The 24,588-nt window shown below is 48.2% G+C and overlaps 1 protein-coding gene across 2 annotated transcripts in view; it reads left to right on the top strand.

Moving 5' to 3' along the window:
• Positions 1–24,588, top strand: part of GABRA3 (gamma-aminobutyric acid type A receptor subunit alpha3) — a 75,282-nt gene that overhangs the window by 23,893 nt on the left and 26,801 nt on the right. For both annotated transcript variants that reach the window (XM_050901772.1, XM_050901771.1), the window contains 2 exons: positions 16,475–16,542; positions 20,991–21,211. In XM_050901772.1, coding sequence (XP_050757729.1) covers positions 16,475–16,542; positions 20,991–21,211 — 289 coding nt within the window. The remainder of the gene's footprint in view (positions 1–16,474; positions 16,543–20,990; positions 21,212–24,588) is intronic.

Raw genomic sequence — 24,588 nt, 5'->3', positions numbered from 1 at the left:
AAGATGTTTAATTTTGTATGTATAATTGAAAGGGGCTAAATATAGCTGAATTAATATTTATGGGCCTTATGTTGGAGTCAATACAAGAGTTGCTGTTCAAGGCAATTAAGCTTTACCTTTTCACATCTAGGATTTCAGCGTTTGGAGATGACGTTAGTTGTGTGACCTGCATCCAAGAGAGAAAAGACTAAAAGCATGCCATTATCTGTCAAATATGATACCCTGTATTTAATGCTGTTTGCTGACAGGCAGTTTGTCTCCAGCAAGGGTGATCTCTCAGAAACAGGACTGCTATCTTAACAGGGGGGAAATCGGAGAAATCAGTAGGCTCAGAGGCTTGCAGGAGAACTGTTCCTGCAGCCAATGCTGTGTTTTGGGAGGAACTGAGTGACTAGACTATCTCGTGGCATCAGAAAGTGGGCATTGCCCACCTCTGCTGCATCGGTAGCTGCTGGGCACGAGGGGAAAATCATTATGGTGGCACTTCATGGACTCCATTTGTCTTCACACCACCTCCACCCTGCAGCCAGGGCATAGGAAATATGACCCTCAGTAGCTCATGTGCGGAAGTGCACGGGACAGGGAGGGCTGTTTGCACCCTATTCCTGGGTTTGGGCTATCTGTGTGTGTCTTCAGGGCTAGTCACAACCTTCATGTCATTAAAGCACAGGGAAAGCAAATCCTGTCCGGAGATCTGAGCTGCTGTAGGGAGCGTGTGCACAGGGAATTAGGTCGAGGCTGTAACGATGAAAACAAGTCAGTTTGCGTTAATAACAAAGGCAAAATGATGATGCGCTTGATTTCTAAAGCACTGCCTTTCAAGAGAAGGGTATCACTAGGATAACATGACAAGAGTCCTGGCAGTGGTTGAATTGCCCTGCATTGCTGCTTTTTGGAAGCTGCAGCTCCTCACTGCTCCAGTTAACAAAGAAGCTGTTAGACACTAAAATCTCTCACTGATAGACTGTCTGAATCCTGCCTTTCTACTAAATTTGATCAATGTGTCAGATTTTTCCTTTCTTCCATCTGGACTCTAATAACTGCCTTTGAGAAGGAGGATTGCAGTAAGGAGCCTCAGTCACGGCTGCTCTGCAGCCTCCTCGAGGAGTGAGGGGTTAACCTGCCCTCCCCAGGGCAGATGCTCACAGCCAGGGCTGCAGATGGAGGTTGTCTCAGTGAGGGTGAGCTTGGTGCTCATCCCTTGTCCTAGGACTCATGCGCCCCACAAATTTTGAAGCTTTGTATGGGTGTGTTTTGGTACTTTCACTGGTGTGTTGTATATTTTGGTAGCTGGAAGCCTTTTAACATCCTTCAATAAGCATCAGGGGAATGTGTTTTCTGACGGCTTTCATTAGCTTTTGCTGCTGGAGCACAATAGCTGTTTAAACAGGGAGAAAAAAGCGGAAATCAAATGGCACACCCGCAGAGGTAGAAATGGTGGCCATGCTCTTAGTGGTTGGAAATGAGTTTTCAACTCCAAATGGCCCTTCTGAATTCAGCCTTGGCTCTGGGGATTCACACCAGGTGACACTGACCCCAGCAGACCGATATTTCCAATTACGGATGACAATATCCCTGCCAAAAGGTGTTGGCTTGATAGCAAAGGATTGTTCTTTGGTGCGCTTGAGAGCGAGCCAGTGCAGGGCTGACTCCCACCTTGTCTCAATTCCTGAACAAGGGCAAGCCAAGCTATATATTAAGGAACAAGGAAATTGCACCAGTTAAATTTAAAAAACTCATTTAGCTAAAGCAGCACAAGCCCCCATGAATATTTATCTGATGTTATGGAAGCATGTGGACTCCCACCTACTTTATTAAATTGATTTTCAATAAAAATGCCAGTGGAAGACGTTTGATTAATGGCTGGTGGGACGATACAATTAATATGAAGTCTGGAGTCAGCAAGAAGTGTCCCCTGAGCCCGTGTGTCCCTGCTGGAGGCTGGGCTAAGAAAATGTTTCTAAACTTCTCTGAGGGACAACAGCGATGTTTATCCATGTGGTTTCCACAATGGGGTGAACAGGAGCTGCTGTTTGGCTGCTGTTTGGCTGGTGCATGGTTTTGCTGAGGGCTGATGTCCTGACCTTGAAGCTGGTGTGTGGCTTTTGCTCCCAGTGCTCTGCCTTTTCCTCTGCTTTTCACACCCCTCCAAGCAGGCTGCACCTGAGAATGAAGTACAGCAGTGAGCTTCAGCGATCATGTCGGGTTTGAGTGAGGCTCCCTGGGCCTTTGCATTTAAACATGCCTGGGATTAGCTCCGTCAGCCTCCAGATCCGCTCAGCTCCTACCAATTTACCTGCTTGGATTTGTCTCCTGAAGGAAGGCAATTTGAAGCTGTAATGTTACAGCTCTATTAGAGAGCTCTAGCGCAGTTTCCCACCGGGACCCCGCCAGGGCTGGTGCCGCCTTTTTCCAATGAGCTGTCAGGAGCTCAGGTGGGAGATGCTGAGCATGGTGCAAGTGAGGGTCACGGGCGCTGCGGTACCCGGGGCCCCGCTGAGCCGGGGAGCCTGGAAATCCCTGTGGGGTGAGGGGGCCTCCCTGCCCCTGGAGGGCAGCGGGGCTGGGGGCTGCCTGCACAGCCTGAAATAGAAACTCTCCCCGGGGGTCTTGCGAAAAATCTTTGGAAGCTGCTGTGAGTGGGATGTTGCATCTGAGTTTCTCTGTGGGGGGTTTCTGAGCCAGAGGCGTACGTTTTTCGGGTGTGATGGTTAGGCGAGGACTGCGTGAGAGCGGAGGTGGGCCTTCGTGCGGCAGGGAAGGCAGCGTGTTAGGCTGGGAGGCAGGTTCGTCTCAGCATTCCTCGGCTCCACACCCATGGAGCCTAGAGAGGTACCGCAAGGCTGTGAACTGCTGCAATGGGGGTGCCCGAGTGGCACTAGATAACCAAGACCTGGGGCATGAATCCTTCCCCCAGCCAGTGTGGGAGCCCCATGCACAGGCCCCTGCGCTGGGGAGCCGGATCAGCGCTCTGATGCGCTCACCCCTTCCCGGAGGGGACGTGGTGCCCGGTGGGCTACGGCCAGATGGCACAGGGAGAGCAGCTGGGGGCAGAGATGGTGTGGATGCTCCTGATGCTGCCCTCCGAGGCTGAGAAGCTCTTGTAGTGGTCTCTATTTTGCAGTACTTTGGGGTTTTCTCTGCATGCAAATGTATAATGAGGCCTGTGATGGCGCTCTGCCTGCAGGAGAAGAGGGGGTCCCCAGGCAGCGCCTGTGCCAGCAGGCAGTGAATGGGTGCAGATACTTTCAGCGTGTGCTGAATTGGTTGGGCACTCCCCTGCTGCGCTTGCATTGCCAGGGAGCTGGGCCGAGACTGGGCATGGGGGAGAGTGATGGGAACAGAAAGGAATAAAAAAAAAGGGAGCAGGTGCTGGCTAATATGCATGTGGCAGAAAAAGAGAGGAGCGTTCTGGTTGAAAACAGAAGCTGAGAAAAGGCGGATTGGCAGCCAGCATATTTCTGGAGACAGCTTTCTCCTCTGTAGGCTGTGAGTTGCCTAAGAAACGTGTCAATAAAATGCACTCGCAGGCACTGTCTCTAATAAATATATATTTAAGAGAGACATTTCTTCAAAACTTCTGCTAGGAGATGTCTAATTCTGAAGGGATGGCATGAAAAATGACATCTCCAGTGGAAGCAGAGAGTTGCCATGGGAACTGGAACGCTTTGAACGCACATTGCTAAAACAAGAAAACATTCTCCCCAGCAAAGGAAATTAAAAATTACATCTGGAGGCATCTGCCCTCTGCTTGTCTCTGATGGGAGTATCAGAGTATTGTGCAGCATATCGTAATTCATGTAGTGGGCAGAACTGAAAATTTGATACTTGTTGCCGAGTTTTTGTGAGTAACTGTGATAAAAAGCCTTCCTGTCTTCAGGACAGACAATGCTGGTGACTGAACAGTGCTGGGGAGGGGAAGATTTAGAGCCATGATAGAATTTCTTCTAAAAGGGTTTTGCTCATTTGGGGATAAAACAAGCGCACAAATAAGCCCATCTCACCGCATGTGGATCACCCTGCTGCTCCCGGGGTTTGCTGGCCCCATTTGCCAGCCAGGGACTTCCCTGGGAGGCATGGGGAAGCTAGGTGAGGGGATGTGATGGAGGGGCACGGTGTGTGGCTGGGGATTTATCTTGCGCTTTGAAGACTCTCTGTTTATCCTTGCAAGTCTGGGACAGCAAACACAGGAGGAGTTATTTCTGCGTGGCAGAAGTGGACTCGCAGTCCGTGCTGTCTAATGCATTTCTTGGTGTGTTGGCAGCAGCATGCGCAGAGGTAACACAGGGAGCTAGGTGGGCCCAGGCAGCAAGGAGAGCTTGCCGTGCTGTACAACAGGACACCAGCACCAGAGGAAATGCTAAACTGACCAGTGCAAGGCAATGTGAATTAAATAAGTTTATTTGTACAATGTATTGGCATTGCTGCAAACTAAATGAGCAGTGGCCATGCAGTCCAGTGACCCGTGCATGACGGGGGAGAGACAGCTCGGTGGAGACCTTGGCTCTGCGCACAGCTCTGCAGTCACACAGGCAAAGACACATTGGGGTGCATAAGGAAGGGAAAGCATTTGTTTGCGTTGCCCTGGTGTCATGGTTTAACCCCAGTCAGCAGCCAAGCACCACGCAACCACTCCCTCACTCCCCGTCCCCCTGCCCCGCTGCCAGTGGGATGGGGAGGAGAATCGGGAAAGAAGGCAGAACTCGTGGGTTGAGATAAGAACAGTTTAATAACTGAAGTAAAATATAATACTAACAACAATAATAATGAAATATTATAATAATAATAATAGTAATGAAAAGGAATATAACAAAAAAAAGGGAGGGGGGGGAGGAAAACAAAACCAGTGATGCACAATGCAATTGCTCACCGCCTACTGACCGATGCCAGAGCTGCCATCCGCGCCTCCCAGCCAACTCCCCCCTGTTTATATACTGGGCATGACGTTCCATGGTATGGAATACCCCTTTGGCTAGTTCAGGTCAGCTGCCCTGGCCATGCTCCCTCCCAGCTTCTTGCACACCTGCTTGCTGGCAGAGCATGGGAAACTGAAAAGTCCTTGGCTTAAGATAAGCGCTACTTAGCAGCAACTAAAACATCAGCGTGTTATCAACATTATTCTCACACTAAATCCAAAACACAGCACTGTACCAGCTACTAAGAAGAGAGTTAACTCTGTCCCAGCCGAAACCAGGACACCTGGGGGTGGTAGTGAAGGATGCCAGAAGCGTCACTGGAGGCACACTGTCGTAGGAGCTGATTAAGTTCTCCCGCTGAAGGAAATGCCAGCCAGGAGCTAACAGATCTGGGAACCAGAGTGCAAATTACTGTGTTGCTCCCTGCTATGGTTTTCTTGTATCTTCATCTCAGTACCTGGCGTTGGCCTCAGGGGACAGGCTTGAGATTTAAATGGACTCTTCCTCTCAGCTATACAGCAAGCCCCAGGAGCCACTTCCTTTTTCTTTTTTTTGTTTTTTGCACACTACAGGCCGTCATGTGGTCTGGCAATCCTCAGCCTGCAGAGGAACCTGGAACAAAATATAGCCAGAGGCATGGGAAGACAGTGCTGAGGCTAAAAGGCAGATGGGGAAACTTAGTCACAGCAGAACTGCATTGCATGCTCAGTGCCATAGTGCAGATTAGCACCAGTGGTGGGGTTGGAGCTCAGAGCTCAGCCTGCAAACCTCACGCACTTGATTGAGACATCTTGTTTATTCTTTCTTCCTCTGCAATGACATAAAATTAATGCAATGCAGTGTGTCTCTCATTTGATTTTTCTTGCATTTCCCTGCTTGCTTTCTGGCTTTCCAATCTTTCCAGTTGTTTTCTATGTATCAGTAATTATCAGGTTAGCAATAGCAGTTTTGTATTGCACCCTTGTGCTTATCTTTTTCCTGGGGATCTGCCTTGAGCTCTGATGAATTACAGAGCTCAGTAATTGCTTTACAAATGCTAAGGATTTTACTGGCACTGATTTGAAGTTTTTGCAGCTCCTCTTCAAGCATGTGAGTGGCCTGTTGGGAGGTGATGATTTCTGTTAAAGACAGACTTGCTGAGAATGAGTTAACAAAAGGTTCAGTGTTTTTAGGAAAGGGAATAAGCGATAACCTGCCGGGGCCAGTCTGCAAGCTCCCTGGTGGAGAAGCTTCAGAGGTGCACTGTGTCCACACAGGTTCTGGATAAGCCTGATCTAATGACTGACTCTCCCAGCTGAGTTATACACGTGTGAAGAGATACAGCAAAGGCAGCAGCCCAGTGGCTGCTTTGTTCTGGTGCCTTATCTCTCCCGTGTATGTGCAACTTCAGCCACAGTACTGGGGCATGGGACCTGCTGCAGTCTTTCCCTGAGGGTGCCATTCACCAAGATCCCTTGGTGTGGTCAACAAGAACATCATCATTGACCCCTAAAGAGGGAAATTAACTGAAGATGAGGTCAGGAAGGCAGGCCCAAAATGAAACACAGGTGTTTTGCAGGTAATGTGGAGAGGTTTGCCTAATGCTGAAGTACCAGTCTGGCATTTTTGCCCTTATCTCATTGCTCCCTCCAGTGTGTACAGCCATGCAGGCACCCTGCAGGACTGTGGTCCGCAAAATTCTCCTGGCTTTGGTTTCATTAAGGCCACAGCCGCGTTTACCAGCTGACAACACAGCGTTGTCTGAATGCTCTTCCCCTGTCCACTGGGACCGGCAGGGATTCCCTTCCCCGAGCGCCTCTGGCTTAGCCATCAAGGACAGACTTTAATACTGAATATGTTAAATTATGCATGCTAATTTATATTCACACATTTTCTCATTGTATTTATAATATATAACAAACATGTTTATGTAGCATCTCTGTTCCATTACCGCAGGGTCTCAAAGCACTGTAGAACCTCTAAAAGCATGCTCGTATGTACATATTCCTCCTCTGTCTTCATAGCATCTGAGGGTGTCCTAAGTCCCTAAAATAGTAACTACAGTAGCTTTGTTCGTTCTGTCTTTTCTGTCTGTAGCAAAAATAGCGCAACTAATTTGTAGTCTCTGTTTGTAGTCTGTATGTGTGAGAATGAGGGGTGTGTGTAAAGCCTCCATGACTGCATATCCTCTAGCAGTTGCTGCTTCTGACTCTCTCGTCTATCTGACTCTTTCTTCTATTCCGCCTGGACTTTATCAATAACTTGCACCACATCCTGATTCTAACCTCTGGATGTGTATTTTATGTCACTTAATGCAGTAATAAGAATACGTGCGTGTGCATGCCTGCACGGGGCAATGAGGGAAAGCTAAATCAAACTACATGAGCCAAATGCACAGTTCTGTTGAGTCTTGCGGTAGTTTTTTGCCTGAGCTCCTAATGGAGTAAGGCTAATCGCATCCTTCTTTCTGCCTTTTGTCTTCTAAAAGCTTTTGAGCCTGTTGGCTGATCTGAACAAAACCTGACAGAAAGGTAGAATCTCAGAGATTTTAAATCCCTGCAAGATTTGTGGAATTATGCAGCTGAGTGGAAAAAGACCCAAAGTAGGGAGAGGTAACCGGATGGGATCAACTGGTGTTACGCATCAGAAAAACAGGCAGGAAAAGCTGATCTGCGGGAAAGCAGGGTTTGTTGCCTCCACTACTGGTAGAGCAGCATCTCTCCTAGGCTATTCTGCTGGATAGAGCTCTAATCTGCATTCCCCACTCCTGGTAAATGTGAGAAAATGCCTTTCTCCAGCATGGGAGGGTGCAAAATCCCTATAGTGCCTTCTACAGCAACACATGGACTTACTGACCGTGCCAGGTACGCCTAGAGCCTCCTTATCCATCACATGTTGAGACAAAGGCACAGTGGAGCATGCTCTGTGCAGGGAGTTCAGACCAGAAAACTGGCCTACCCTGTGCCATTATTCACGTGGAAGTGCTAGGGAGGGAGTGCAGTTTCTCACCCAAAAGAGACAAGCAGATGCCCTGTGTGCCTCTCAGCGCTGTGCTGGGGCAGTGGCTCCCTGCTCACATGGAAGCAAGGAGGAACAAGGTGTGCCTGACTCCTCTGCTTTCAGCAGTAGTTATGCCTTGATCCAAACTCTGTAGCCAACGTGTTACGTAGGCGTGAAGAGAGCTCAGACCAGGGTCAGAGCCACGAGCACATGTGTAGCGCATTTGGAGACTGCTTAGGGATTTATCTTCCAAGAACTGAGCTGATCTTCTCTACGTAACCCAAGGAGTTTTTGCCCCAGGTGGCTTGTGCCCCAGGGATCACCTAGCAGTTAGACATCCATCTAGGCATTACAGTGTGCCATAAATCCTAGACAAGCCATGCTCAAGTGGTAACTGGGTCACTTCATGGTCCTGCGTCTAGTTCCTGCAGAGGACACTGGATGCAGCCGTGTTAGAAAGCTGCGTATGCAGCACGCTGTGTGAGACAGGGAATAAATGTCTTCATTGCATCAGCTCTCCCCTGACCCTGCTAAGAAAGAGAGCCAGGGCAGCAAGCTGTCTCTTTGAGGAATTTGACAAGCATCATCTCACTTCATCTGGGCTGAAAAATTAAGCACATGTAATTGTAGACTATGCTGATCTCTCTCATCATGTGTGAGTTATTTTGTTGTCGGCTGTCTCTTGAGCAAGCCCCTAAAATTCTTTTGAACTTCTTGCTCTCCCTATGTTGAAATATCCAAGTTGGGGGGAGAAAGAAGAGAGAGCACAGCTGGAAGCGATACCACGTGTGTATCTGTGTTTACAGATTTGATGACTTCTCTCTAGTCTGGCTGGAGGACATGCAATTGTAGACACTGATGTGCCATCGCACCAGAGGGAAGGTAGTGATTAATCACCATGGCTCACAGAGCAGCAACTTGGGAACTGTCTACACAGCAAACGCGGGCAGTCCCAGGGGATTTGAGCAGCAGTGGTGGGTGATAAGCCAACCCCTGTGAAAAGATGCCCTGGCATCCCAGAATGGGAGGGACAGGCTTGATGCTTTCATGGAGAGTAGCAGATAGCCTTGTTTCCTGTGTAAATGTGATGCGTTTTTGATCATAACTCTGCAGAAGGCCCTGGGAGTGTAACTGAGGGGGTCAGATCTGTTACACAGACTGTTATTTCAGCTTTACGAGTGAGACAGGGTGACCACTTCTGGAAGCAAGCAAATAGCCGAGCAAAACTGCATTAGACAAATAGTTCATGACACATAGGCAGAGCTAGATACAGATCTGATCCAAAGGTCTCGTTGGCAATCCCCTGCAGGCTTTTACTCACCCCTGCTTTTGCTGAGATAAGACATTTGTTTCAGACATTTATATTGTTTCTTTCCTTACTGTGTGGATTATTCTGCAGAGTACAAATTTCCCAGTGCTCAGTCCTTGGCTGACCCCACTTTGCAATGGGTGAGCATCCTGTCATCTTTAACCATGTTGTCCCAGGTGGGAGCATGAGGCTAACGCCAGCCTTCATCCGTGGGACCCTGGTCATCCTCATCTCTACGCTCACTAGAGAGAGGCAGATGCCATCAGAGACGGTCAGGTCTGGGTGGGCTGACCTACCTCTGGGATTACCCTCCTCCCATAGACAAAATGGGACCAATGGGGTCTCTGTTGTGTCTTGATGCTTCTGCCCAAGTGAGTTTTCCTGGAGACATGTTGGTGTTTTAGGTAGCTCAGGGAATTAAACCTGATGCTGCTGTTAGCTCTGTCTGGCCTGCGAAGGACTGGGCCAGCTGCCAGCCCTCCTGGTGACACTCTTGGCCATGATCGCTGCTGTTTGGCATTGACTTCTGTAGGCTGTGTCGTGTGCTACCAAAAGCCTTTGTTTCTTGCTGATTTCAACTGTTTCAATTCTATATATAATTCTACATATGGAGGTGGTTACAATTTATTCCTATGTAAGTAAGGCTGCTGACAGGACCGAGACATCCTATGTATGTTCTGGGTTATTATTCTTCTAAGAAGAACATGTGTACGCTACTGTCCACTTTTGGGAAAGATGCCTGGGCTGAACATGTCAAACCTGGGTAAATATCTGTGATATGAGACTTGGCTTTTGCTTCTGAACAAGTAATTTCATATTCAAGGATGCTGAGGCACTGAAACAGCCAAGCAACATCTGAAAATATGTATTTTTACTTTGGGACTGGAAGTTTGAAGAGGTTGACTGTGACTTCTCTATGTGTTGTCTGAGATCCCCAAGTCAAAACCAATAGAGGAGAGAGAAGGGGCGGCGCTGAGAGCTGCCCAGATCTCTCTGCACTCCAGCTCTGCTCTCCCTTTCACAGATGCTGGAGGAAATGCCAGTATCTTCTTGGTTTTGTGCCATCTCTGTTCCCCAGCCTTCTTCTCCTAACCCATGCACAGCCTCTGCTCCCAGGATACTTGGTGTGAAAGCATCCCAGGTGCAGTAGGGATGTTTGTGGTCCTGACATTAGCATGCTGCTGACATGACAGTTTGTGGTCCTGACAAAGCTCGTGCTGCTTTGTGGCCTTTGGGTGGCAGGAGCTTTATCAGTCTATGTCCTTGGAATCAGCTTTATCCCCTGGCTGGGCTGGACAAGCCTCTGAGGCATTAACAGCACTGCAGTGATGTTCATTGAAATGTTTCCTTCTGTGCTGCTATTCCTGAGCTCCCTAGCAAAAAATGCAAGAAAAGCATCTCTAATGTATGTGGGAGAGTCTTGCTGGCCCCACACGAGGAGAGCGGCAGTGAAGGCTACATAAGGGGTTTCTTGTGTGTGGTTGGTGATGTAGAAGATGTCATGTCTCCATTTCTGCTGCTCTTGCAAGGGAGGTTGTGGGGAGAGGCAAGGCTACCCTCTCCCCTTGGGCACCTACCCCTCTGCCTCCCTGTCCTCTCCCAGTACTGGCATGGCAGTCCCAAGGGCAAAGTCACAGAGAGGGTACCCTGTGCCACACCATCCAGAGATGTGCCCGCCCTTCTTCAATGCCTCTTTTCTTACTGAAAGGAGACACAACTCAGCTCCTACTTCCCAAAACAAGGCAGCACTGCAGGTTAAAAGGCCATTTGAAAAACCAAGGTAGGAACTGGCAAAGGCAGCAGCCCTGGTGCGATGGGACTGAAGCTGTCAGAGTGAGAGGAGGGACCTGAGGGTGGAGTTTCTGGCTGGGGGCTGCAGTGTGCCAACTCCAAAGGCAAGGGCTGCCCTGGGTTGTGGTTTGGCTCAGCTCTGGTGGGCTCATGGGGCTTGTGGCAAAGGTCATGGAAGCCTCTCTTGTTCCAGAGGCTAAAATTGGAAGGAAAATTAAATACCCCCAGTGAGAGGCTGAGAAAACGAAGAATGAAACACCCAAAAAGCTTCTGCAGCTGCAGAAATTACCTTCTGCTGCTTATTAGCTTATTAATTAGCATGGCAAGGATTTGGGAGAAGGCATGAGGTGGAAGTTGGTAGTACAAACCAACTTCGTGTGTTCCCTTCCCAGTGATGCTGGGTTAGCTGTAAAGCACCATCTTGTCCAGTGTGCTCGCTTTGGGTTACATGACGTGGGAAGGAGCTACGCAGCATCTCCTCTCTCTTCATGGTGACACTGCCCTCACCGCAGGCTGGTGGGACTCCTTGCCAGAGGATTTTGTGTATTTGAGGAGACACTGGACAGGTCCTTGGAAGAGGATCACTGAATAAGGGAACCTCATCAAGCTGAGAAACTCTTAAGCTGAGACTAAATGCGGTTGCAGTCTAGGAGGGTGTTAAGGAGCATTATCAGCTTTTTACTGCACTTTTTAGGTTGTGACCATGGTTGGAGATGGGATATTGGGCTGGCTGGAGTCCAGAGCAGTTCACAGAGAGCCCAGTGCAGAATCATCTACCTCCAGCAGCTGGCCTGGAGCAGATTGAGGGTTTGTACCCCTGGGTGCAGAAAAGCCTGAACAGCACTGTCCTCCTTTCTAGTCTCAGCCATGCCATCATGCACAGAAACACCAGTACAGACAGGCTTGTCACCTCTGAGCTCTCTTAGGTCCCAGCACAGCCCTGGGGCAGAGCTGGAGCAGTGCTATGCAGAGCACAGCCTCAAGGAGGTCCCCATCCCCTTGCTCATCCAGTTTATCTCCGAGATAAGGCTGTGCAGCTTCCCTGACGTCAGCACAGCAGCCAGGAATCCTCTGCACGAAGCCACAGTGGCTTCGCCCCTGTTTTAATAGTGCACATTGTTTGGGAGCCTCCAGCGCAGGCAGGCACATCATTTCTGCTAGCTGGTGGCATGGCCTCTGGGAACCCCTACCTGGGAAACGTGACTGTGTTCAGCACATCCACAAACCTCAAGAGCTGAAACATAACCGGCCGAGTCGATTATATTACAGCTGAGATTCTTAAATAAACAGCACTTGATGAGTGCACCAGAATGTTTAATAAGAGCCTTCTCAGCCCCCCCGTGCCCCCCGCCTCCCATAATCACTTGTAGAGGCAGCCCTACAATCTACAGCCGGCGAGGGGAGAGGCAGCGAGGCAGCGTAATTTGTATTCCAGCTCTGCTACTGCTCCTAGTGCTTCCAAGAAGCAAGTAAAAATAGCACTCCGTCATTTTGTAAATAATAGCTATCTCCTCACAGGCCCAGGGAGTCACGAGCACTTAAGAGGGAGATTGCGGGAAGGGGGGGATGTCTGCCTTGAGCCAGGGCCAGGAAGATGGGTCATAGAGACTTGGGGGGGTGGACAGGGGAGGGCAGGTGAAATGGAAACCCTGAAGCACCTCAGCAGCAGCTGCTGCTTTACACCTTCTGCAGGCACAAAGGAAGCAACCGACCCTGCTGGTGCGGGGCTTGGGGTCGTAGGATCCGGCCCTCCACACAGAGCTAATAGGGATGTTTATCGCCTGCACAAGCAGCTAGATCTGGCGTAGCAAATTCTTGGAGGAGAAGGGTAGCTTTTAAAGAGCAGGCAGGTGTAGGGAGTGCCATGGTAACACTGTGGGAAGGGATGTTACAGCTTTTGTTTTACATTTGCATTGCAGATCTGCCCAGCTGTGGGGGATTTCTGCAGGCAGGAGCAAGGCAGCATTGCCTGGCAGGCAGGAACGGGGCTTTGTACAGTGTGGTCGAAGGGGCAGCTCTGATCGACCTGCAGCACCTTATTCCTGCTCACATACTTGCTCCAGATGGCTTTAGAAACACAGTTGTGCTGAAGCTTGGGAATAAGCTGAGCCTATAAATGGGAAAAGCCCTCAGACAAAGGAATCGGCCTCAAACAAATGGCTTGGGAACATGGCATGCTGCTCAGGTCTCTAAATTCTGCCCATGTTCAAATGTTGAACCTGAAAATCTCTTGATCTTCTAGTTTTGTGACAGCTTCAGAATCTTTTTTTGCTTTCCAGGTCCCCAGGTGGCAGCAGCTTGGGGCATGGTGAGGCTCAGCAACGTGGCTGGAGGGTGCTTTTGCAGTCTGGCAAGAGCAATACTGAGCCCTCCGCTGGGCAGCGGTGCACCAGCCCACGCCGTTCCCTAGGGCAGCCGGAGCTGGGCTCTGGTCCTTGCTCCACTCTGGCTTCCTACCTGAACCAAGTCTCTCCTTTTTTGTTTCCCCAACTATAAAACAGGACTGGCAGCATCCACCTGTCACCCTAGCAGGCTTGAAGACTCAACTCACTTGTGCATGTGAAAAAACTTCGAGTCACAGGGAAGGATGATGCTAGGAAAGGAAAAATGCCATTTAATGTTCTGCAACAGGTCTAGGGAAAGTACCTAACCCTCTACAGTACAGTCCTTAGTTATTAAATCTTTGGTGAGAACTGGGCAACACAGCCAAGCTGCAGTGTGAGCATGTCTACGGATTGAGAAGGAGATAAGGATTTCCCTGCCATGTCTCTGAGTGGAGGCAGGAGATGCTCCTCTCCGCTTTCTCTTGCTGCAAAAGTAGATGCAGTTTCTTCGTGTTCAGGCTCAGGGTGGGTAGGTGTGAGGGTAAGGAGGGAGAAGGCTGGCTGAATAGCTCCTGATTTCTCTGGAGGAGAAGGTCTCGCCATCACAGAGCCGATGAGCTCGGGCAGAGCTGCAAGCAGTGCAGATGCTCTTGGGCTGTAGGATCATGAAGGAAGCGAATCTCTGAGGCTGGAGCTCACTCTGTTCTGCTGGTGTTTTACTTATCTCTGGATTTCCCAGCTCTGCTGAAATCCCTGCTTGCGTAGCAATGATTTAATTTCAGAAATCCCTCTGGATCTCAGCCAAATCCTGCCCTTAGGAGCACATATTAACAGGGAAAGTTCAGTCTGGCTTTTGCCATGAAAGGTGCAGGGAGCCCATTTTTCTAAGTGCTGGGGGACACCAATAAGCCAGTGACCAAGCCAGCCCACCCAGCTAGTCCCTGCACCAGGTGCTGCCTTGCAGGCGCAAAGGGGTCCCACCAAGTTCAGCAGGTTTGCATGGCCTGGCCCTGGGGTGTACATGTGCAGTCTGGAAATGGGGGATCCTCTTCAAACATGGGCTGTAATTAATTATTAATAAATTATTAATATTAATAAGTTAATGGTATTTATTAATGCCATTATCTTTGATTGGATTTGCCAGTAGATTGAAGGGGTGGGAAGGGGTCTCTGGAACTCAGTGACAGCCAGATTACAGCATGATAAGGACATAAAGGCTCATGTAAAGATAGCAGGATCGTATCAAAAGGTGTCCAGAACTAGTTCTGCCTTTTTACCTCCTCATCACTTCATGAAACCCGTCCCTTGTGCTTGGACCCCGAGGATCACATTGTAAAGCATGAGTCCTTTCGTGGACCCCTGTCCCTCTGCCCCCTCAGGTGCAGGGGACAATTCATTCTGCACCTCGCAAGGACTGATTTCACTGGCCATGGGCAGCCATGGATCCTGAGCTGATAACCATGGCTGTAAATTATTATCTTGGGCAAACCGAATGCCAAGAAGGGAGGAGGGGAGGGGAGAGAGAGTTTGTGTTTTGTCTAAAACATAATTAGCTGTCTCTTGCAGCATGTGTTAGCAGAAAGAGCCTCACTTCACTAAATGTTCTCTGCTGTGTATCTCATCTGGGGACTTGTTTGGAGGGAGACAGAGAGAATACCCCAAGTGTTTAAGTCTTACAGAAGTAACTAATTTTGTTCAGGATGACGTCTTGTTGGCTTCTGGGTGTTTCAGAAAGTGTATCACATACATATTTCTCTTTAACCTTCTTTTTATCGCATCAAGACGAGATCAAGGGTTACTTATATAGCACAATAATATCAGCCACAGGCTGCGTCAGAAGCTTTCCAGCCATAATAACTGAAGACATGTATACGTATATTTTAGCCATTAAGGAGAAAACCCTGCCAGAATGCATTATCTTATTTTTGGATACAAAACTTTGAAGCACAAAACTAAGCTTCATAGTACTGCAAAATAACTGTCAGGGGACAGAAGGATTTCCATAACTGAATTGAGCAATGGGCCATCCAGGCTACTTGCAAAGCTGCTGCAGTGGCCAAAATGGGATACTGCACATAAAACATGAACTCTTCTTTGGGGCTTTATATTGGTTCTTTCACTGGGAAAGCAGCTCTGAGCCAGCTAATGCCATACAAGAGGAGCACAATGGCATGATCTATCCCTAAAGTGGTGCAGATTTATGGTAACGTAGTGCTAAACCCAAGGCACCTCATCCATCATTTTTTCAGTACAACCCAGTGGGCAGAGCGTAGGACCATGAATCTGGCAAATCACTGTGCCTTGATTTCCCTGCAAAATGGGACAGCAGCAGAGATTTCAATTAGGAAACACGCCAAAATCGCAATGAAGTCAAGAATGAGAGCTGTATGTGCTGTTTGGCGCATGTGCTGGTGGCTGTGTTCTGCAAAGCACTTCAGTACCTGAAGGCACATAATTAAGATTGCCCCTGGATTTTAGCACTCGGGGCAGGAACTGGGGCTCTGTGGTTTTGCTGGGGCAGTGAGGCTGCTGTTCAGCATCCATGAGGGTGGCACAGCCTGGGATGCAGGGGAGCGTGTGATGCAGGCGAGCAGCAGCTTTGCAAGAGCAGCTGCTTGCCAGGAGCGAGGCACTTAGGAGAACAGCAAACACGATGGCAGTAAAAGGCAATCAGAATATTGATTCTTTTTACATACAGATAAGCCTGAAGCTGTAACAAACCCAGGGTTTCCTAAAACTGGTGGAACATTGCTAGGCTGTTTATCAGGCTGGGAGACACAAAGGGATTTCAGATTAAAAGGAGTTTCAAAGCATCAGGGCTTACCTCTGTATTGAAAACATGTGGGTCTGTACTATGTTATGTATCGTGTAGCCACATACATTTTGTAAATATGTATTGTCTGGCTGTGTGGGACATATTCATCCTCGGTGTAAGCATGGAAAGCAGCAGAGCTACATTAGAGATGAATTTGCCCAATTACAAGTGATAAAATCAGCCATTGTTCAGGGCACAGCAGAGAGCATGATGCCGGCTTGCTGAGGGCTAGCCAGGGAGGCGCCTGGCAGGAAAAACCACCACGTAACAAAACCCAAACCCTTCCCTGTACAAGCAAAGTCAGTTCTCTAATTGCTTTTTTCCCTTTTTTTTGTCCCAGACAGCGTAACTGAAGTCAAGACAGACATTTACGTGACGAGTTTCGGCCCTGTCTCGGACACAGATATGGTAGGTGCCACTGGCTGGTCGCCTCACGGGAAGGGATGGCTTCTCCTGCAGCCGCAGCAGACATGTCCCACCCTCATCCCCAGATGATCTGGGCAAAAGCAGGATTTTCCTAAATGACAAGAACACGAGCAAGCATCCCAGCTGCCTGCCCGCGCACGAGTGTGCTTCATCATCTTCTCACAGGCCAGGGGGAGCTCAGTGCAGGTGGTAGACAGGGATTGTTTCTCAGCTGTATTTGGGCTTTTAGAAATCAAGTGGTAATACAGGCTCAGAGGGTCGATGCCTTTGCACCGCTCAAGCACGCTGCAGGCTTTAGGGTCTTTTTCTTTCCTGCAAGTGCAACCTAATGAAATGGGGAGGTCTGCCCACAGGACCAAGACCTGTTCATAGCATGCTCCACCCATTACATGCCTTGACAAACACCTTTACTGTAGCCAGCTTTCCTTGACCTGACTGTGCATGGAGGAAGGAGGGTGCTCCCTGGGAAGAGAGGAGGATGCCAGAATCTGGCCTGTTTTGGTGGCAGTGCCAGAAGAGAACGGTTCACTATCAAACTGTTCTTAGTGCTTGAACCAGAAGGGAAGCAAAAGAGAAAAAAGAAAAAGAGTGAACTGATTGCAATATTTTGACATGTTCAGGCAAAATTATTAATGAAAAGGCCTGAGGTCTGAATTTAGGCTTGTATTCCCACAACAGTTTGTCTTCTAATTAAAACAGGACTGTGGAGCATAATTAATAGTGAGCTTTCTCAACAGCATTTCTTGCAGCTCATATTCCACACACACCCAGGCGCACAGAGAAGAGTTGGCTGTTGATGGTTGCTCAACATTTCAAGGGTGCCACATGAGGACAGTCATGCATTCAGGACTGAGACCCTCCTGCACATCCAGTACCAGAAGTGACCTGGTGCTGGCATAGCCCGGGCCAGCAGTGGGCAGTCCTGGCCTTGGAGGGAGCCCACTTCGGGAGATGGAGCAGGCATTGCTCTCACCAGCTGGGTCAGGCAGGAGCAATGTCCTGCAGCTCTCACGGCCCCTCCGGAGCTGGGAGGGTTTCATTTTCTGTGCTGACATGGCCATGAACATCTCTTCAGCTGCCCCACCAACAGTCCTGTGCTAGAAGTGGAGGAGTTGGGGGAGAATAAAACGTCTGTGTTTCATTGAGGTGCTAGCCCCATCTCGCAACCCCATGTTGCTTTGGAAAGACCACTCCCTCCAGGGTTAGAAGTTAACTTGATGTCAGTGTAGCCAAGAGTATTAATCTCATTTGAGTTCTCTCTCTATCTTGCTTGCTTTCCTACCACAGCGCAGACCTATAATATACTCAGCAATCTTAGCCCTTGGGGAGTATCTGATAATTACTTCCAAGGTGGAGCATATTTGATTAAGGGAGTGTGTATAATGAACTGTGAAGAAGAAATATGAGGTATTGAAAAGAGGGAGGTATTCTCTGCAATGTGATTTGACAAAATGAATTTAAAATTAGGAAGACAGTTAAAGAATAATAAATCATTTCCCCTTCACGTGCTTTAGTTCCATGTATTTTACAAATGCATAGCGAATGAGTTTTAGCGTGCCATTCTGGTGCTAAGTGCACTCAGAAATGTGAGAGAGAGAAATGCCATCTCCTCGGGAAGTGTGGGGAGAGCCTGCTCTTCTGCGGTGGTTCCTTTCATCTCGGGAGTGGGGAAGTCCCTCCTTCCCTGCTTGCATCGGCCTGGTGATCTCGCTCCCGTCCCTCCCACAGCCATTACTCATTGCGATGGAAAGCCACTCCTGCGCATCTTGATGCAGACAGAGACTGTAATTATGATGATGGAGGAGAGGCAGGTAAAGCTGCTGTGGAGAGTGGAGGAGAGCAGCTGGTTACGAAGCATGGAGGAGGACATGTAGACCTTTTCCCTGAGATGCTCCAAGGGACTTCTAATCTCTCTTTCAGTTTGGTTTGGAAAGTAGAGTCTGATAGGATCTGACATATGCCTGAATCTTTGGTAGTGAGCTCTTGCAGCTTTGCCTCAGTCCCCAGGAAATTAAAAAAAAAAAAAAGTTCAAGGGGCTTTTATGCTGGTGGATGGACTCTGGAGACAGACTCAGTCTTGATGTTTTCGGTCCCTTCTATAAGGCGGAGAAGAACATAACATAGAACTAAGTGTACTCCTTGGAAGGGGTGACTTGGTGTCGTGGTTTGACCCCAGCCAGCAACTAAGCACCACGCAGCCGCCCCCCCTTCTCCCTCCCAGTGGGATGGGGAGGAGGATAGGGGAAAAAAAGTAAAACTTGTGGGTTGAGATAAGAACAGTTTAATAACTGAAGTAAAATAAAATATAATACTAGCTAATAATAATATAATAATAATAATAGTAATGAAAAGGAATATAAGGAAAAAAGAGAGAGAAGGGAAACCCAAGAAAAGACAAGTGACGCACAATGCAATTGCTGACCACCCGCTGACTGATGCCCAAGCAGTGATCCACCCCTCCTGGCCATCTCCCCCCTGTTTATATACTGAGCATGACGTTCTATGGTATGGAATATCCCTTTGGCTAGTTCGGGTCAGCTGTCCTGGCCACGCTCCCTCCCAGCTTCTTGCACACCCGCTTGCTGGCAGAGCATGGGAAACTGAAAAACCCTTAACTTAGGATAAGCGCTACTTAGCAACAACTAAAACATCAGCGTGTTATCAACAGTATTCTCACACTAAATCCAAAACACACTGGCTACTAAGAAGAAAATTAACTCTATCCCAGCCAAAACCAGGACACTTGGGAATTATGCTTTCATGGAAAGAAGTATAGAAAAGAGGGGAAGAATCTGAACATGATTTCGCTTTTCTTTGGGAATGATTCCTTAGCATAAAAGAAATAAAACAGGGCCTGGGAAGTTGTCATAAAAGTTTTGCTTCGTTTGTTTTTTTAATAGGAACAGGGAGTTCTGAAAAAGATAGCTCTTCTCCTGATAAGGACTTTTCCCAAACCTACCTCCTGGGACTGCGCACAGGCTCATTCCTTTGGTTTTATCCCTTTACTGAGCTTAAAACCACAAAGTGAAGATCACTTCCATGAAGGGGCAGAATATCTTGTACAGGGCAGAGCCTGTGGGAACGTAGGATCTTCTCTTTCCTTCCCTCAGCCAGGCTCCAGAAATTTCACATTTGAGCAGGAGTGGCTCTGTGGCCAGGGAGCAGGGATTAATTTCTTTACCAAGATGCTTTCATTCAGCTGCCATCTGCTGCAAAACCTGTAGGAATTTCTATGACCTATAGGAAACTGATGCACAGCAGCTTTTAAATGCTGCTGAGAAGAGCTGCAGGAAAGAAATCACTCACAATGATAAGTTTAGTTGGTCCTGCAGCCTCCAGGAACCCGTAAATAAAGACTATGAGTCTGCAACGGCAGGGGAAGAACAGCTGGGACAGACAGATTTTCCGAAGCCCCCATCTCTCTCTAAAAGCCTCGTGAGCTAATGAGATCCTTCGTTAGCAAGAGGAGGTTTGTCTTGTAGAGCTGAGCAGTGGTGCAGCTCATGCTGACAGGCTGAAGACTTTTCCTCAAGTGACATGGACCCTCAGAGGACACGGGGTGGCTCAGGTCACAGGGAACAGCAGTCCCTTATGCCAGGCACTGGGCAGATTCATTTAATTTTGCCTTGGGGTGGCCATGGAGCCGTAGCACCTTTGCTGCTTGGTCAAGTGGTTTCTGAGACTGCACGCACCGAGTGAGGAGCTGGCCCTGGCTGCAGGGTTTCAAAGACATGACTTCTAATTGCCCCAACTGAAATTTGGCCTCGGAAATGGGTTTCTACACTAGCTGAAAGAAGAAAAAAGAAAAAAAAAAGGGAAAAAATAGGAAAAAGGAAAAAGAAGAAAAAGAAAAGAAAGTCACAGGATCTTGTAATGCAAGTTTGTGAGGTCCTTGATTCAATGCTTTTCTAGAGGTGTCCTGGGGAACAAAATAACATTATGACAATGTCATGAAACTTTATTTCTTTATTTTTTTTAATGAGCAGGGATAATTACCAGTATCCTGGCCAAATTCCACCTCCAGGAACTTCATTTTTGGCTTTCTAAATTCCCATGTAGGTGCACACAATGGTTCCCTCCCCTGAAACATCTGGATAAAGGTGGTGGTGCAGCAGGGCTACCCCAGGACTGGCCACTGGCCACTGTAGGCTGTATTGCAGCTTGTCTGCAGCAGTCAGAAACACTGAAACACAAATTTGGCATCATATGTAAGTCATTATACAAAATGTGGTAAATGCCCTCTATCCTCCACAGATTTTTCCACTGCTGTTAATCCCTACATCTTGTTGCATCATGCTTCATGTCAACCAAGGCGTGCCAAAACACAGTATGCTCAACGACCGAAGATATTTACCATTTATTGAAGCGGCTTGTTTGCAATGAAGAGCTGAGTAAAACAAGATTTATTTTTCTCTCCTTTCTCCACAAAGGAATACACTATTGATGTCTTTTTCCGGCAATCCTGGAGAGATGAAAGGCTGAAGTTTGATGGTCCCATGAAAATACTTCCCCTGAACAACCTGCTGGCCAGTAAAATCTGGACTCCTGATACCTTCTTCCACAATGGGAAGAAATCTGTTGCCCACAACATGACAACACCCAACAAGCTGCTGCGCCTGGTGGACAATGGCACCCTCCTGTACACCATGAGGTAAGTTTGTGTCTCCTGGGCCAGGGTCTTCCAGGTCCCTATACACATGCAGGCAAGGATGGGACCTCAGGGTACATTACAGCAGAGTTTGTGTAGACCTCCACTGACTCTTTTAGCACACTTGAGTCTTACCCTGCTGCTTTCCCTGCTATCCTTGTTTCCTACCTATGTAGCATCACTGATCCTCAACTTAAGCACATTTTTACTGGTAGCTTTTTTCTCATCATTCATGTTGATTTTTTTCTTTTATGTGATGAGTCATGGGATCTATGAAGTGTTGGGATCTATAGTTTGTGGAGTTAGTGCGCCACCCGACTTATTTTTGTTCCTGACCTCTGATGGGATATGAAGTCAGGTTTCCAGTATTGGTAGGGGAACATTAGGATGGGAGAATTTGTTATTCTCCAGCAGCTTGAGAAGAGATCTAAATTTGTTCAGCATGTTACACTGGAGCCATCTGAAACATCTAATGAGCCCAGGCTTGCTTGTGAGAAGAATGGGGGTTTTTTCCCTACTGCATGGAATCAAAAATCCAAATCTGTGTAATCAGTGAACATCATTAGGGAAAAAAAATCACCAGCTTATTAAAAACTGTGCTTTGGAGGTGCCAGGTTTGGAGAGGCCATTGGAAGTTCTCAGTCTAACCCAGCCCATGTTATCCCCAGCTGAGCTCTCAGTGGGAGCCCCGAACATGAGGTAGCCCTGCAGCATGAGACCCCAGGCAGTGATACAGCCTGTGCAACCCCACTGTGAGCTCCAGCAACTGGGGCCTTCCTTCTAAAACACAAGTTGCTGTTGGGGAACCATGCTTGGGCAGTCATCTTCTCTGGGTTTCTCAAGAACAGCCCTGGTACATACATTTATCACTAAGGCGCAACAGCTGGAGAGCATAAAGAGAAATGCCTTTGGGTTAATTGTACGTTTGTTCCGGAACTATTCAGATATTCCTGCATGCTTGTAAGCTATTCACCCACGTAAATAATGTTTGCCACCTGGGGCTGATGTACTAATTTGCCTTCCGAGGTAAATGGGCTTATAAATGAAAGAACAAGCTACACATAGATGCACAAGAAAGGTATTGAGTTGGTTTTGGAAAGGTGTAAATCTTTGTTTTCAAAAATTATTTTCCCTGCCTCCATCTTCAAGCTGATCCTAACTAATAACCAGGCTTCATTGTGGATTCTGTGTGCTGAGATGCTGCACTTTCACCTCTGTTTTTTGAGGACCAGATAGAATTTAATCTCTTCATAGTTAAGCTGACGGTGAATCTACATAGTGTCAGCAAGTTTTACAACCTACATTGATAAACAATGCTCTGCTTTTGTGCAGCAGTTCTCAAATATGAGCTAATCCTGCCAGTGCCCTGGGGGTTTAGGTCTCCACACATCAGTGATCTCACGTTACGGAGGCAGATGGGGTAAATGAAGGGAGAAGCCCAACTTGACTTAAGGGCTCAGTTCTGCTCCCGGCTCTCTGACCTGCATGTGGATGACTAACACTCCCCCTGTTTGTATCGGCATCTGACTGTAAAGTATTATAGAAGCTACTGGTATAAGACAGCAAAAAAAGGACTCAATTTCAGGGCTTTTATATCATTTCACTTCTTCTTTATTCAGCAAACAGCCATTAGCTTCAGCAAGTTTTGTGTGATTGAGAAAGTACTGGATTTACTTCTCCGTTTAGGGCTGGGCAGGTGCCAGGATGGCAGGATCACGAGGCTCTTGAGAATGAGCTTCTTGAAGAAAATGGAGTCATGGGATTTTTAAAATAAATTCAACACATCCTTCAGTTTAGCTGTCTCCCAAAGAAGGGGGGGGATGAAGAAGAGTCTGGACCTCCCTTTGCATGTGCTCCTGCCCCCCTTAAATGTACCTCTAAGGCTTTGTAAGAGGTGAAGAGCCCACTCAGAGATACCCAAAGGTTGAGGGTTGGATGTGAGGCCTTTTGTCACGTGTTGTATTGCACAGTACCAGGAGCTGTAGTGCATGGAGATCTTTTCCTTACCCAGCACAGATTGCTGTTGTGCAGATGTGTGTGAAGCTACCCTGGTGGGGCTCCAGGCAGTATTGGACCAGCCTGATGCTGGAGATATGGTTAGAGCTGGCCAGATGGCCATCTGGAAGGCACTGCCCACTGCACAGCGTAGTGTGTCAGGGGCGAAGCAGGGGTCCTCTGGGTTTGCAGTTCAACGCATCCAGGATGGGATGTCTGTCCTGGTGCATCTGATGACTGCCCTTCTCCCTGCTGCTGAAGGAAATGCCTGCTCAGGGCCACACAGGGTCTTTTGAGTGGGGGCTCAGAAAGGAAGTTACAAGGGCACAGACTGCATGGTCCAGGACTGTGCATCAGGCTGAGGCTCAGACACCAAGTCCTACCTGGCTTTGCCACGCGTAGGCACTCACACCTCAATTCCCCTGTACAATGATGATGATGGTATCACCCTCCCTTGTTAAGTGCTTTGAAACCTCCCCCCAGGAAAGGGCTGGAAGGAGACTCGTGTTTTATGTCCAAGTGGCACATTCGCTGTTCTCTCCCATGCCCAGGGGCGTGCACATGTGTCCTTCTCAAAGGAAGGAGCAGGACCACGAAGCCAATCTCAGCCCCACAGAGCTGACATCCAGCAAAGTGCAAATCCCAAAGAGGCACGCTCTGTCCTGCTGACTAGGGAGTGAGTTTGGACCTCCACCAGGTTTCCCCTGGACTGGCAGGACTGCCCAGGTGATCCCTTGCAGGCTCAGTCTAGACTGGTACATTGCCATGCAGTTTGACTCCTGAGATGTATCCTACTCCTTTACCTTGTACCAGCCAATATCCTTGAGGGATCATTTCTGCTGATGTGCAATTAGAGGCATGTCTCTTGCTATTTATCCTGCTGTGAAAGCCAACTTCTCTTAGTCAAGGCTTACATTTATAGATGAAGTTGCTCTGGTGGAACAGCAACTCTGACACAAGCATCCAGCAAAATTACACCTGTGTGACAATATTTATAGCTCCTGGAGAGAGCCTCTTTATCACTGACCTGAGCTTCAAGGAGTCGCACACCAGCTGTAGCTGAGCGTCCAGAGATTTCCTTTAGTCACGGCACAGTCTCCTCATGGATCGGTGCAATGTCATGGTACAAAAATCTGATCACTGACTCAGGCCTTGGCACCTGGGTGACAAGACGGCCTTTGCGACCACAGCACAAAATTGCGTTTCTCTATTCCCCTCCTTCTGGCTGCTGAGGAAGGGACAGGATTACTGATCCCTCTGCCTCTTCCCTGCTACTCCGGCTGTCTTAGAGGGCATGGGGAACACAGTTTTATTATGTAGCCCTGCCTCTGCAGTCTTGTTTGTGGAGCTCCTACAGGATCCAAGTAGTTCATGAAAGCCCAGCT

This window comes from Gymnogyps californianus, chromosome 9 (assembly GCF_018139145.2).
Source record: "Gymnogyps californianus isolate 813 chromosome 9, ASM1813914v2, whole genome shotgun sequence".
NCBI classification, from domain to species: Eukaryota; Metazoa; Chordata; class Aves; order Accipitriformes; family Cathartidae; genus Gymnogyps; species Gymnogyps californianus.
The sequence above is the reverse complement of the archived record's forward strand: the minus strand, read 5'-3'. Positions and strand labels throughout refer to the sequence as shown.